The 13,667-nt window shown below is 41.5% G+C and overlaps 1 protein-coding gene across 3 annotated transcripts; it reads right to left on the bottom strand.

Annotated features, from left to right (window-relative positions):
- Positions 1-1,069: 1,069 nt before the first annotated feature.
- On the bottom strand, positions 1,070-10,383 carry hmg20a (high mobility group 20A). Of its 3 annotated transcripts, none has more exons than XM_062390217.1 (9): positions 10,263-10,383; positions 7,848-7,928; positions 7,500-7,709; positions 6,639-6,771; positions 5,544-5,581; positions 4,630-4,705; positions 4,107-4,322; positions 1,809-1,941; positions 1,070-1,590 (listed from the first exon to the last, which is right to left on the bottom strand). In XM_062390217.1, exons 2-9 carry the CDS (start codon positions 7,911-7,913, stop codon positions 1,587-1,589), a joined length of 876 nt encoding a protein of 291 aa, XP_062246201.1. In that variant the 5' UTR covers positions 7,914-7,928; positions 10,263-10,383; the 3' UTR covers positions 1,070-1,586. The 3 variants fall into 3 exon arrangements, with proteins under 3 accessions (XP_062246201.1, XP_062246203.1, XP_062246202.1); XM_062390219.1 differs by having other exon boundaries at positions 4,630-4,702; XM_062390218.1 differs by lacking the exon at positions 1,070-1,590 and having other exon boundaries at positions 1,805-1,941.
- Positions 10,384-13,667: the final 3,284 nt, after the last annotated feature.

The raw sequence follows: 13,667 nt of genomic DNA, 5'->3' as shown, positions 1-13,667 counted from the left end.
TATCTATTTCTTGTTTTCCTTTCAGAATGACGGTATAAAGACCAAAATAAACTGATATTTGATTAGCCCCTAGATTGTATTGATCACATAACTATGGCTCTGTGCAGCATGGACTTTGACATTGTAAATGTAAAACTGAAACCCAATGTCAAGATATTACAGCTGTCAGCGACTCTGTATTAGTAGTTCACTGTAGAAACCGACATTTCTCTCCTGTGGGAAGCAAACATCTGTTAGGGACATTGTTGGATACAACACTGGGACGCATGTGGCCATTGTGGACAGGAAGTCTCAGTTGGCAAAGAGGAAACAGGCATCAGTGAATGGAAACAGGAAGAGCTCATAACCTCAATTTAAACAATAAAACTGTGTTAGTGGCATGATAGCTCATATCCAGGCTAACTGACCAGCTCCTGATCAAACAATGGACACATTCGATTTGATAATCCGATTTACTAAAGGAGGATTTACAGCAGATTTTTCAGCAGTCAATTTGTAGTTCATTCTTCTGTTCTGGACTAATACGACGAGGAGTGGGAAAATACGCAAACCTGATAAAGTCGATGATTGTTTCGCAAAGCTTAAGGCAGCTCAGTGTCTGTGAATGAGCCACAGAGCACCAAGTAATTTCTGTCTCTCTCCAGATCCAGTAAATTACAGCAGAGCTGCTCAATTAACTTAACCACTCCAAATCTTCTTAACTCCACATCTACTGTGAGTAAATGAGCTTAGGCGCTGACCAAGCACAATTCCAAGCAGCGATGCATTACAGCAGATTAGCCACGTATTCTCTATTCAATAGAAGAGACTCCCCTTCAAAGCTCAGCTGGCAGAAGTTAGCTGATCTCTGTGTGACTAATCAGAAAGTAAAAATGCAGCATTTCATTTTGCCAAGGATTCAAAATAGCATCTTTAATATTTGTAATGCAAATTTAAGACGTGCAATCTGAGAGAGATTATTTTTAGCACTTGGATCTGGAGCACTGGCACCTAGTGTATCTAATTTTAGATTAGTTCAAACATATTTCCAGTAAGTTGTGAACCCATCCAAAGAAACCGAACGCTCACCTGATGTAAATACATTTATTGAAAACACAAAACACATTTTCACAAAGAGAAAAAAACATAAATGGCACATTTCTCTCTAGCGGAGCATAAAAACAGATGGTCGGCTTACATTTTTGGGATATGGTGAATACAAACCCGCAGACATATTTTTCTTTGATCAGATACAAACTGTTTGACAAGCGGTTTTTAGATATTGTTGTGGAGGCATTTTGCTATAAATGGACGGTGAAAGACAGAACAGGAGCAAAGACTGACAGAAATCGTTTTATGTCCTGTTGTCTGATTATTATATAAAACAGACATTTTTTTTTTTTCGTGTGAAAGAAAACAAGTGTAAAAAAAAAAACAATAAATAAATATGAAAGGCTACATTACCTACATTACTTTAGCAGAGTAACAAAAGACAGTTTAAAGTTGGTATAACAGACAGAGTCAGGGAGAAAGGCATCGAACTGGAAACAGCTTCTGCTAAAAGTCGCTCGAACCATCAGATCAGGTGACATAGTCCAATTGTCCAATTATCTGGAGGAGAAGATAGAAAAGAGTTATAACTGTTTCCCTGCTGAAATTACAGTAATATCCAACAGTGCTGTAACAATCAAACCACCAACAGAAAAGATAACAAATATGAAGCTGTTTTGTCAGACTGGGAAAGAGATTTTAGGGATAAATTTGGCTTCCAGTATATTCTAGAATTGGTTTAAAGATTTTATTGCGGATATATAAGGCTGGACTGTTACCTGTCCAAACGGTTGACGACGTCTCTCACAGTGTTGACGAGATTCTCGTGTTCCTGCGGGTTACTGACAATGACGCTGTGGAGCTTCTTCATGTAGGAGTCAATGGATTCAAGAGTGGGCGTCTCCCCGCTACCTGCAGGACAACAAGCATGTCGGGTTTTTTTTCAGATGAAATGTCCGTGTGGCCCAACATGAACCTTCATAGGTTATATTTTGTTATCAGTAAAATATGATACCTTAAGACAAATCAGTTATTATTTGTTTGTAAGCAAGATTAAACAAACACCCACTGGACTGATTTCCATAAAACATTATGCAAGGATGTCAGTGAAGAACAAGTGACATTTTGGAGTGGATAACCATTTCTGTAACAACGTACTATTGGGTGTTTTTCAAAATTCAAAATACTTTCCTTTTTTGGGGGGAATAATGCAGAGATCTTGAAAAAATACGGCTCAATAAGTGCACTTATATGCAACTTATGAGGACTACTGGTCCTTGGTGGGGCGTGCTCCTCTCCTGAGTACTGGTTCTAGTCACTGTTGAGTGTTTTTCTGTGTTCAAATACGAGGAACGTCCCGACACTGGATCAAAGATTTAAACTATCTGGGTTAACATTAGGCTGAGGAAGATAATCATCTTCTTTGAAATGTTTTGTATTTTTATTCTAAAAGCTGTCACAGTTAAAATCTGTCGAATTAAACGTGAGACAATAAAGTACTAGGACCTCACACTGTAAAATCTAGTTAAACAACATTAAAAAAAGGTAAAATTAGAGGTACAATTATGAATGAACAGCAAAAAAAGATTTGCCTTGGAAAACTCAGTGTAAAGCACGCTTCTAGTCGGAAGAAGCGTTGATTTTACCGGTTATTAATTTATTGATGCTTTCTCCTAAACAGAAACAGAAAGTGTTTCCCCGAGGCTACGTCTAAATAGCTTTGGCAATCGTCTTCCCATCATCAGGCTTATGAAACACTTCCAGCAGCGTTGTGTCAATTTGTGCTGTTGGCATACTCAGTGTCTCTGCTGTGTGAGCAAGAAACTCAAATAGGTGTGGAAGAAGGAGAGAAAGAGAAATGCAGTAGCTCAGCATAGGTTTTGAATGATACAACAAGTTTAAACAAAGTGGAAGCAGATTCTATAAATTCCAATAATGAATTGGTTCAAAGAGATTTACAACTGAACAACCTGTTTACCAATGAGAATAAAGGCAGAGAGAAATCATAGTCAATCCACTCATTTTCACTCCTATATTATTATTTCTGTTTCTCCATCCTATTGTGTGCCTCAACCATATCTTTGCACAGTGTGTTTGTGTCTCGGGATGGATCACTGCTAAGGGATATCAAATCAATACTGGTTCATAATGTGTTTGATCAGCTTCAGCACATCTTAAGCCCAAGAGCCAACCAGCAAACTTCCAGTGATCATAGCAAAGCTGCGCTATTTAATTTTTGTCACACTCTGATTGATTAATGAAGAAGTGTGTTTTATTTTTGTATCAAAACTGACAGTCCGAGTACTGTCGTTACGCACGAGATGTTACCTCGATATCAGCCAATATTATACAAACATAAAAGCGGTTGACATGTAGAAAACAAAATAGTCATCTAGGACAGTGTTGAGTCTCTCATCGGTTATTTTATTTTTATTTAAACATTATAAAAATATATATAATTTCTTTTCATCTGAATAGTTTCAGGAGGTTTTCAAACCTGAAAGTAAGTTGTGGGTTCACATTGTAATTTAGGAGGCACACTTAAGACTCTTGTACTTTGTACTTCCTGTTGTCATCACCTACCAATACCTATAGTTGACCTTCATTGGTTTATAGATGGTTTGGCGTGCATCTGATGATGCTGTGCAAGGGGGGTTTGGTATTGTTTGAGTTCTCACCAACATTGGTGCTACATAAATACTTTTTTTTCCCTTTTTGATACAATGCGAGAACCAGAATGATACTGAATCCAATCATTATTAATGATTAAATAAGAGTTTCTGGGCAGATTTTTCTGCACATGTCTGTTATCAGGAAAAACAAGCAATACCCAGGTGTGTCAGGGACAGTTTGATTCTGACCTAAGAATGGTGGTCTGCTGGTCCAGATTGTGGTCCGAGGCCCTTTCACACGTTACTTTGGTTCTGACTGAATTGACCAAACCAGGTAGGTGTGAAAGCGCCCCAGAACCTATTTAAAGACTAACTTACTTATCACATGGAACTTTTTTGTTCAATTGTAACTGTGGGGTTCAATTCACACAAAGAATTGGCCGTGGTGCAGTTTGCTGTTCCCACCTGGCAGAGGTACAGTGGAGAAACTGGAGGCGAGCGCCTGGCGCAGGGTCTCCAGGTGCTGGTGGAGAAGCCCGTTGCGTCCCCTCTCTTGCATCACATCACCCTCCAGCCTCTCTACCGCCCCGCGCATGCTCTCAACATGCTTCTGCAGCGCTGCGTTCCGCTCCTCGTACTCCATGTTGGTCTTGCGCAGCTGCCGCATCTCGGCTTCACGTGCTGTTGAGGAAAACACACATGAACAGGAACAGGAACAAAAGGTAGATCAAAAGAGGAGTCCAAAGAGATGAGGCAGCATGATCTGAACAGCTGGGGTCAGCATGAATTTTTAATTTGCTCTAAGAGGTGTGTTCTTTTTAAGCTTTGGGCATCACTATTCTGGGACCATGCAGCGTTATAAAATAAAGTTGTGTTGAGTTAGAAGAGGACTCTGTATAGAAACACTTAGGGCAAAAAAAAGTCACAGCACACAAAGTGCAAAGTATTTCTCAACAACACAGCGCACGGCAGCATTCAGACTCTTTACCTTTGCTGTGGTTCAGAAACTCCTCGGTGAAGATCGGGATGTCAAACACAGTTCTGTCCTTCCCTTCTGCATCCTTCTGTTCACAGCCAGAGACAGTGAGAGGGAAGGAGATAAACTGTACAGTGAATCCATTTGGCAACACAGACTGACAGTGAGGGGTGGTCATTCATCTCGCCGGCCCGTTGGCGGGCAAGTAAATTGATTTCATATCTGGCCACAGGGGAAATACAGCGATACAGTTTAAGAAATGAAGAGGTGGAGGTATTTTCATCTACATTGGTGCTACAATATCAAAGACTCTGAAATGTTTGCAACAATTTGAACTAAAAAGGCGCACCGTGATCCTTCCCTCCTCTGAAAGAATGCATCGCCTCCTTAATTCCCAACATAATGAAATCAAATGGGGAATTCTGTGTCCTTAGAAATGTAAAAGGAAAAAACACAGGAATCCCCACAGGAAGGGTAATTCCAATGAAGTCTCCTTGGCTCTAACCCTTCAGAGTATCCGGAGACACTAATAAAAGGAAACTTGTTTAATCAGAGGCAGAACTTCATAAGAATGAATTACACACTTTATTAAAAGCCACATGTTTGGATCACAAACAGAGCACCAGAGCAGATTAACCCAGCTTTGGTGACACGGCAGTGAGCACTTCATGCAGGACGAGGGAAAACACAAACACAAACAGATTAACAAGTTCCTAAGTGAGAAGATAGCCGAAACAAACTTTCAACAAAGCAAACGCTAAATCCTTACTATTTAATCAGCCGGATAGGTATTGTTCCTTTTTTCCTTGGACAGAAACTGAGGAGTTTATGAGAGTTAGAGGAGGATTTTTTGACTTAATTAAATATGGTGTTTGTTCTGCAGGAGAGCGATGGTGAGTGTGATAAGACAGGAAGGAGTTACTGACCTCATGAAGAGCTTCGTTGGCTACCTGGTGTCCAGCATCTGGAGAGGGAAGGACAGAATAATGTAAGAGGATAGCAGATGATTTTTTGTGTAGCGTTTTGAAATGCTAAAAAACACATTAAAGTAATCCAAAATATCCCATTACTCCTTTTCTTTTTGTTTTTACCGGCAGAGCTGTTTATGCCATTAACATTTTTTATACTTAAATGGAGATTTATCCAGCGTTACAAAACAGGAACGGGTAATAGATACCATGTGTTGTTAGAGCAAAGTCACGGCTCCTTGTCTTCAGGCTGAAGAATCACTTCTAACCTGAACTCCTCTGAACCTGTGAAGTATCCACTTTCCTTTCCATGTTTCCACAGACTGAGCGAGGCTAATGTTCATTTCTGAGTTTCTACATCAAATACTGGAGCATGATTCGGATATTTGCCCCATCACATACAGTACCTCCGTAGATTATCTGGAGTTCCGCGCATGTCTGACAGCAGCTTTGGAAATGTAATGCCTTGCTCATGACTGTCTTGAACATCACAACAAAATATCATGCATGGACAGAGATGTGTCAGGCTAATTTTAAACTGCACACAGAAATTGCCACATTCTGACTACTGTGCTGCAGTGTAGCGCTGTCAACATTGGCCAAAACTGACATTTGATTACTCCTAAAAATTTGGACTGAAGAGGTTTACCCCTTCAAGTCTGTCCCAAATACCGTGGAGAAGCTGGCTATCGAGTTGTCAAAGCTGCCGGCGTGGCCGAGGGACAAGAAACCAGAGCTTCATGACAGACTTGCTCTCGCTGGAAAGTGGAGTGCAAACCTTTACAGCAAAGTCACCTTCATTGGGGAGACCCGAAAGAGAGACAGCAAAACTTTTTTATAATCACACAGTGGAATGAAATCCGTACACAGTCCATAGCTTTAGCGTAAATAGTCTTAAATAGACTGTGATTCCCTAGCTGCACTTTTTCATCGCCCACGCCTCAGAGTTCTGCAAATCAGGATGTGCTCATTTGGGGTCATATTTTGTGACCATGCCTTTCTGTGCCCTCTGCTTACACAATTTTATATTTTTCTGTTGTATCCAGATCTCACCTCCCCTGTGCCGCTTGCCGTTTTGCTTCTCCTGGACCTTCCTGGTGAAATGTTTGTAGGCCTCTGTCTTCTGGTACTTCTCCAGCTCCCTCATATAACGCTCCTTATCTCGCTCTGCCTCTTCCAAGTATCGCTGCAGGGACGAGAAGGTGAAAGTGAATGTAAGAAGAGTAAGGTCCAAGGTCAAAAATTAGATTTGGTGAAACATGGAGGAGGATTGCTGATGAGATGACACAATGAGGCTTAATTCGTTTCAATAGACAAAAAGCTGTCATTTCCCGAGTGACAAACATAAATTCATCTCTGTCTCAGGATACAGAATCACCTGTGAACTCCGTGTAAAACAATAATAAGGAACAAATCAGTAGAAAAGTTTGTTTGGGCTCTGTCCCACCCGACCAGGCCCAGACTCATCTGGAGGAAAGGTCAGAATATGTAAAAGTTCTAACTTTGAATAATGAACACACTTTGTAACTAAACAAGGATTAAATGCATGACTAAGAAAACAGTTGTAAATAAATACAGGCTTTAATATCAATAACATTAAAATGACAGACATTCTGCCATGTTTTGAAAAGTCACAGTCAGTGGTATTGGACAGATGTCTTTGCAGTTGGAATAACAGATTCTTATTAAGGCTTCTTCATACAGTTATTGTCTCTGTTTATCAAAACCCTGACAGGTTGTGCTCACTCCTACAATATTGCTGCATGAGTCAATACTTATACAATACTTATCAAAATTCTAAGCACTTTAAATGTAAGCCTGTGAATGGTAACCTGGGAAGCAGCGAACTTTGGCACAGTTTCCCACACAATGATGTGCTCAGTGTGCGATCCTGTCTGGAACGTCTTCACTGACCTGCTTCTCCTCGGGGGGCAGCTTGCTCCACTCGTTGCCCAGCATCCTGGTAATCTCTGGGAAGGGCACGTCTGGGCGCTCGGCCCGTAGCTGCTCCCGTCTGTCGTTCATGAAGCGCACGTAGCCCGTCAGGGGCGCTTTGGGTGCGTTGCTGTCCTTCATTGGCTTCTTCCTCTTCCTCCCCTTGGTCCAGCTGCCACGTCGGGGCTTCTGCAGAGATAACAAAAGCAGATATGTTTTGATGGTTCGGGTAGCCGGCCTCCCAAGTCACACACTGACTGGACATTCTTGGGAGTTTGAATTGGAAAAATTGCAAATTGTTTTGATATCGGCGTGCTGAGCTCTAACCTCGTCTCCGTTTCTCTGGCTGTTGCTGTCCGCATTGGCTCCAGGAGAGCCTGTCTGCTCCTCCATCACTACAGGGGCGATCTACTGGAAAACAATGGGACATGTCAGAAGAGCTCATACTAGAATAGTAACAGCTACTAATTGAACTGGCATAAATGTGTGTTCTGGGAAGATCTGTGATTAGTAAAGACAATGTATCTAGCGGAGGTAAATACACAACATGGAGAAAAACATTGCTGTATAATGAATAGGGATTAAGTATGTTGAGGACGGTCTTTGGTTGAGGGGTGGAGACATTATCACCAGGGAGATTCCCCGGTCAGGAAGTTCACAGCAGACAACTCTCTCTACAGTTGTATCGCATTTCTGACTTTTTCTCCAATCTCCTCCCTTCCTTGGCTTGAAAACTTTCTTTCCAATCATATTCACTCTTTAAAGAAGGAGGCTACTATTTTCAAAAGGAGGGAGAAGTTTCCCGCTGCTTTATTACTTAAATTCAGTCACAGAGGGAACGGATACATGCTGCAAAACTCCCTGAAAGAAATTCTCCAGCTGAACTTCTGATCTAACTTTAACAGACTATTAAAAATCTGTAAATCTTAGCATAAATTATAATTTTTATTATAAAACTTATCAAAGATGCATACAGATTTTGCACTCTTGAAACCACTTTAAAAACACAATGTTGTCTATTTGTAAAAATGAATTTACAGAGCATCTATTTAATCAGTTTGTTGCTGACTCAGCGTAGCTTTGAGCTCTTCGTTGACCCCTCCTAAATCGTTATGTGGGAAGTGAGCCTCTGCATCCTGGATGTGGTTCTCTGCCACTAACTGTTGTGGGAAAAGTCACAGAGGAATTAGTCGTTCAACCACAAAAAAGCCTGTTTGGGAGGATAATGTGTGGGTAAAATCCCCCCCTCACAACAAACAGTTCAGATATGCAGGGGTTGTGTTTCAAACACTACAGTAAGAGATCCAGCCAAACAACCGAAGCCCACGTGTCACCTAATCTGTGAAACATATTTGAGACTAGGACTGCCAGATGCTTAAAGGTTCAGTGTGTAAGGTTTAGGGGAAAGGGAACTTTTGGCAGAAATTGTATATAAATAAATTCAAGTGATGTTTTCACTAGTGTGTTTCATCTCAATTGTATGAATTGTTGTTTTCATTACCCGAGCATTAGCCCTATATATTTAAATATATTTACATCTGGAGCGGGTCCTCTCTATGGAGGCCAGCATTTTATTTATTTTTTACAGTAGCCCAGACTGGACAAACTTAACACCTTTTTTATGACAACTGAATGCTACCACAGGTTCTCTTTAAGGTTTGGAAGGGGAGGGGGAGGTCAGGGGTGTTCAGCTGCAACATGCAACCTCCCCACAAGATGTCACTACATTCTACACACTGAACATTACTGATAATAATAATGAAGATAATAATAATAATATATTCAAAGGCTGCATAAAGAGCATAAGTGCATTAGATCCCTATGCGAATGAAAGCAATGCAGTACCGACCTCTGCTGGATGAGATCGCACACTGCACGATTCAACGACAAACTGCACAGTTCACCCTGGACAGTCTGACATAACATTACAACGTGATGTTTCACAGATTTAGTTACTATTGTGAGACTTTAAAACCCTGTTATATGCTTTTAAATTGTGCACGAGTGCAGCACGTTGAAGAATTTGAATGTCTGTATTCTACACTATTGCTACTAGGGACACAAGGCCGACAGACATCAGACTATCCTTAATTACTAGATTACACACCGCAAAGAAACTGAACACAACTATAAAAATCCATATGATATTAACTGATATTCACCTCCTACTGTTGGCTGTGGGTTGTTAGACAAGCAAAACTATCTGCTTCACAGCGTCGGCTAATGTTAACAAAAAGCTACAATATGGGAAGCAAGCGCTGAGTTCCGTGTGTTATAATGTTGTAATATCGGCAGGAAGGGATCAGAATAATATTCAACTCAGCGCGGTGTGTAATGTTGAACTGAGATGCTGTCAAGAGTCAATCAAACCGTATGAGAGGTTAGCTAGCCGCACAGCTGTTAGCTAGCGGGGCTACCACATCAACCACAACAGCTGCGAAATGCGATCTGAAGCGCTGCGAATTGTCTCTGTCCTACAGGCACATCTCTGGTAAGAACACAGACTGACGCCATCTCATCTAAGAACACAGCCATGATGTACTTATCACTTAATGGAACAATGGTCAAGCACAGGCATTTTAGAGATCTGAGCTAGCAGCTAGCCGTGCAGCTAGCTAGCTTTAGCCGGGAGACGAGGCGCTAACGCCTCACTTTGCCGCTAACTCGTTAAGATGCGATTGAAAACATTATTTAAAGGTATATTTGGTGTATAAACAGTAACAATGACCAATGGAAACGAACCGTAGCCTGAGATTAGGTGATCGCTGTCTGTCCAAGTGGTTTTCTTAATCAAAACAATACAGCAGCCTCATCATAGACTCGGAGCACATAGAACACACGTCAAGTCCTATGTTTACATTTGACATGTTATCTCTGCCTTTGTGTTTTGGTGTGTTTTCAAATTTGAAATGGTGGTTCATCGACGTCATCAGGTCATAAAACAAAAACAATCACACCATCATTTAAAAATATTAATGGAAACAAACACAAAAAAGCCAAATTAATTTAACCTCCACTACAGCAAACTGCTCTAGACAGTCTACTTCTGTACTCTTCTTGGCTGCTGATCTTCTTCTACGGGACACACAAGTGTATTTTAGCACACTGCTTCCGCCTACCGGTAACTTTGTGTACATACTTTTGTTTTTCTTGAAGATTTATCGATATGGAAAGGTGGGGGATTTAATCTGGACTTTTGGAGGTTATTTTGACATCATAATATTCGAGGCGAATTTTAGAAACAGGATATTTTTAAGGCATTCTTTTACTTGTTATGCGACAACACATAGATTGTAAATAGTGACTTTCTCCACTTCCTCCCACTATCCAGAAAAGACAAATTAAACAGGATACAAACTCTGTCATCTTGCACTGAAAAGGTAATTTGGAGACAGACCGGTAGTAATCGGGGGATGGAGCAGCAAAATCAATGTCCTGCTAAAACACACACTCAACCAATCAGGATTCAGTCTTAGTTGTCAGTCTTGTGATCAACAATTTTAATTTAAGAACTGAGAGGACATAACAAACATAAACAACAACAGTTTAGAACAAGAATTTAAAATAGGTAAGACAGTTTTCAAATTATATACGTAGCAATAACCAAAATAATTGAGCAAGACAACGCAGCGATGATAATAGATAATAAGAGGCAGATGTTCCAATACAGTGGAATGAAAATGAAAAAAATGAAAAACCATCAGAGTCCAACCACCCATCCCTTAGCTTTCAATCATGAGGTTTTACCCCAGTATCATCACATCAAACAACTTAAATAAAATAAACTTAAATTAAAACTAAACAAAAAAAAATTAGCACTTGAACAAACATTAGTGTGATCAAGTGATCATTGTTCTAGCATAAAATGACAGGCACCATCTTTGAGAAAAGTGTAATTGATGTGTTCTTTGTCTCACTTGTTTGGTCCATGTCCATGTCTAAACACCTGGAGGACCTGCTATCTTATCAGTCTCTTCTCTCCTCTTTTTCTGCCTCCATTTCCACAGCCAAAAGCACTTTTTACCAAACTGCAATTCAAGCCTCATTTTCTAATCCCAAAAAACTCTTCTCCATCTTTTCCAACCTCCTCAACCCTCCCAGTCCCCCTCCTCCTTCCTCTCTTCTACCAAGCCACTTTGTCAACTACTTTACCAAAAAGATAGATGACATACGCTCTTCATTTTCTGATCCTCCTTCTATAACCACACTTCCAACAACTTCATCTTCGTCCCCTTCGCTCTCCTCTTTCACCCCCCTGTCTCCCAATCAAGTTCTGACCTTGGTAACCTCCGCCCGCCCGACCACCTGCCCCCTTGACCCCATCCCTTCTCACATTCTCCAGTCTATTGCCCCTGACCTTCTTCCTTTTCTTACCCATCTAATCAACACTTCCCTGTCAACTGGCTGTTTTCCTAATTCTCTGAAGGAGGCAAGAGTAAATCCTCTCCTGAAGAAACCCACCCTGGACCCGTCTGAAGTAAATAACTACAGACCTGTCTCTCTCCTTCCCTTTGTTTCCAAAATTCTTGAGCGTGCTATCTTTAATCAACTTTCCTCCTATCTTAACCACAATAATCTTCTTGACCCTCACCAGTCTGGTTTCAAGGCAGGTCACTCAACTGAGACTGCCCTCCTTGCTGTCTCTCAGCAGCTTCACACTGCTAGAGCAGCCTCTCTCTCCTCTGTCCTCATCCTTCTAGACCTCTCTGCTGCATTCGACACAGTGAACCACCAGATCCTTATTTCCTCCCTTCAGGACCTCGGTGTCTCAGGCTCTGCTCTCTCCCTGCTCTCTTCCTACCTCAATGAACGCACTTATAGGGTAACTTGGAGAGGGTCTGTGTCTGAACCTTGTTCCCTCACTACTGGGGTCCCTCAAGGTTCTGTCCTAGGTCCTCTCCTCTTCTCTTTGTACACCAACTCCCTCGGCTCTGTCATTCACTCACATGGCTTTTCCTACCATAGCTATGCTGATGACACCCAACTAATCCTGTCTTTTCCCCGATCAGAAACACAGGTAGCAGCACGAATCACTGCCTGTCTGACCGACATCTCTCAGTGGATGTCTCAACACCACCTGAAGATTAACCTTGACAAAACTGAACTTCTTTTCCTTCCAGGGAAAGACTCTCCCATCCACGACCTGACTATTAACTTTGACAACTCTGTGTTAACCCCCACTCCGACGGCTAGGAACCTGGGCGTAACACTCGACAGCCAACTCTCCCTTACTGCGAACATTTCTGCAACAACACGGTCCTGTAGATTCATGCTGTACAACATCAGGAGAATACGCCCCCTTCTCACTCAGAAGGCGGTGCAGGTTCTGGTCCAGGCTTTGATCATCTCACGTCTAGATTACTGTAACTCGCTCCTGGCAGGTCTACCTGCTACTGCCATCCGACCTTTGCAGCTCATCCAGAATGCAGCAGCTCGACTGGTTTTTAACCAACCTAAATTCACTCACACTACTCCTCTCCTCCGCTCCCTTCACTGGTTACCAGTGGCTGCTCGCATCCGGTTCAAAGCACTAGTACTTGCGTACCATGCTGTGAACGGATCCGGTCCAGTCTACATCCAGGACATGGTCAAACGTTACACCCCACCCCGTTCACTCCGCTCTGCTTCGGCCAATCAGCTCGTTGCTCCCTCACTGCGAGCTAAACAATCATCAAAAACACGACTGTTTTCCGTACTGGCTCCTAAATGGTGGAATGAGCTCCCCATTGACATCCGGACATCAGAAAGTCTACACATCTTCCGCCGAAAACTAAAAACATACCTCTTCCGACTTTACCTTGAATGAAAAAAAAAAAAAAAAAAAAAAACACTAACAACTTTTTGAAACTAACACTTTACTAGCACTTAAATGGCACTTACTTATAGCACTTTGTAGTTTTGCTTTATTTGAAGAAATTGTATTTTCTTGATTCTTGTCGTCCTTGGTATGTACCCTCGGGTTTGAATGCACTTATTGTAAGTCGCTTTGGATAAAAGCGTCAGCTAAATGAAATGTAATGTAATGTAATGTCCCATCTAATAACATGGAGGAACGCAGTGGTTATGGCCTATACGTAGCCAGCTACCAGGGGGCAGTAAAGATGCTTTGGCTTCACTTTAGGTGAGCTGTCATGTTCGTCCAGCTTT

This window comes from Platichthys flesus, chromosome 6 (genome assembly GCF_949316205.1).
Source record: "Platichthys flesus chromosome 6, fPlaFle2.1, whole genome shotgun sequence".
NCBI lineage: Eukaryota > Metazoa > Chordata > Actinopteri > Pleuronectiformes > Pleuronectidae > Platichthys > Platichthys flesus.
The sequence above is the reverse complement of the archived record's forward strand: the minus strand, read 5'-3'. Positions and strand labels throughout refer to the sequence as shown.

What these genes read in the sequence shown, in the direction of transcription:
- hmg20a (XM_062390217.1), bottom strand. Translation starts at nt 7,913, where the DNA reads ATGGAGGAGCAGACAGGCTCTCCTGGAGCCAATGCGGACAGCAACAGC. An exon ending in TGCCCCCCGAGGAGAAGCAG is followed by an intron (nt 6,772 to 7,499) that starts GTCAGTGAAGAC and finishes TCGTCCCTGCAG; the next exon opens with CGATACTTGGAAGAGGCAGA. An exon ending in CGGCAAGCGGCACAGGGGAG is followed by an intron (nt 5,582 to 6,638) that starts GTGAGATCTGGA and finishes TTCCCTCTCCAG; the next exon opens with ATGCTGGACACCAGGTAGCC.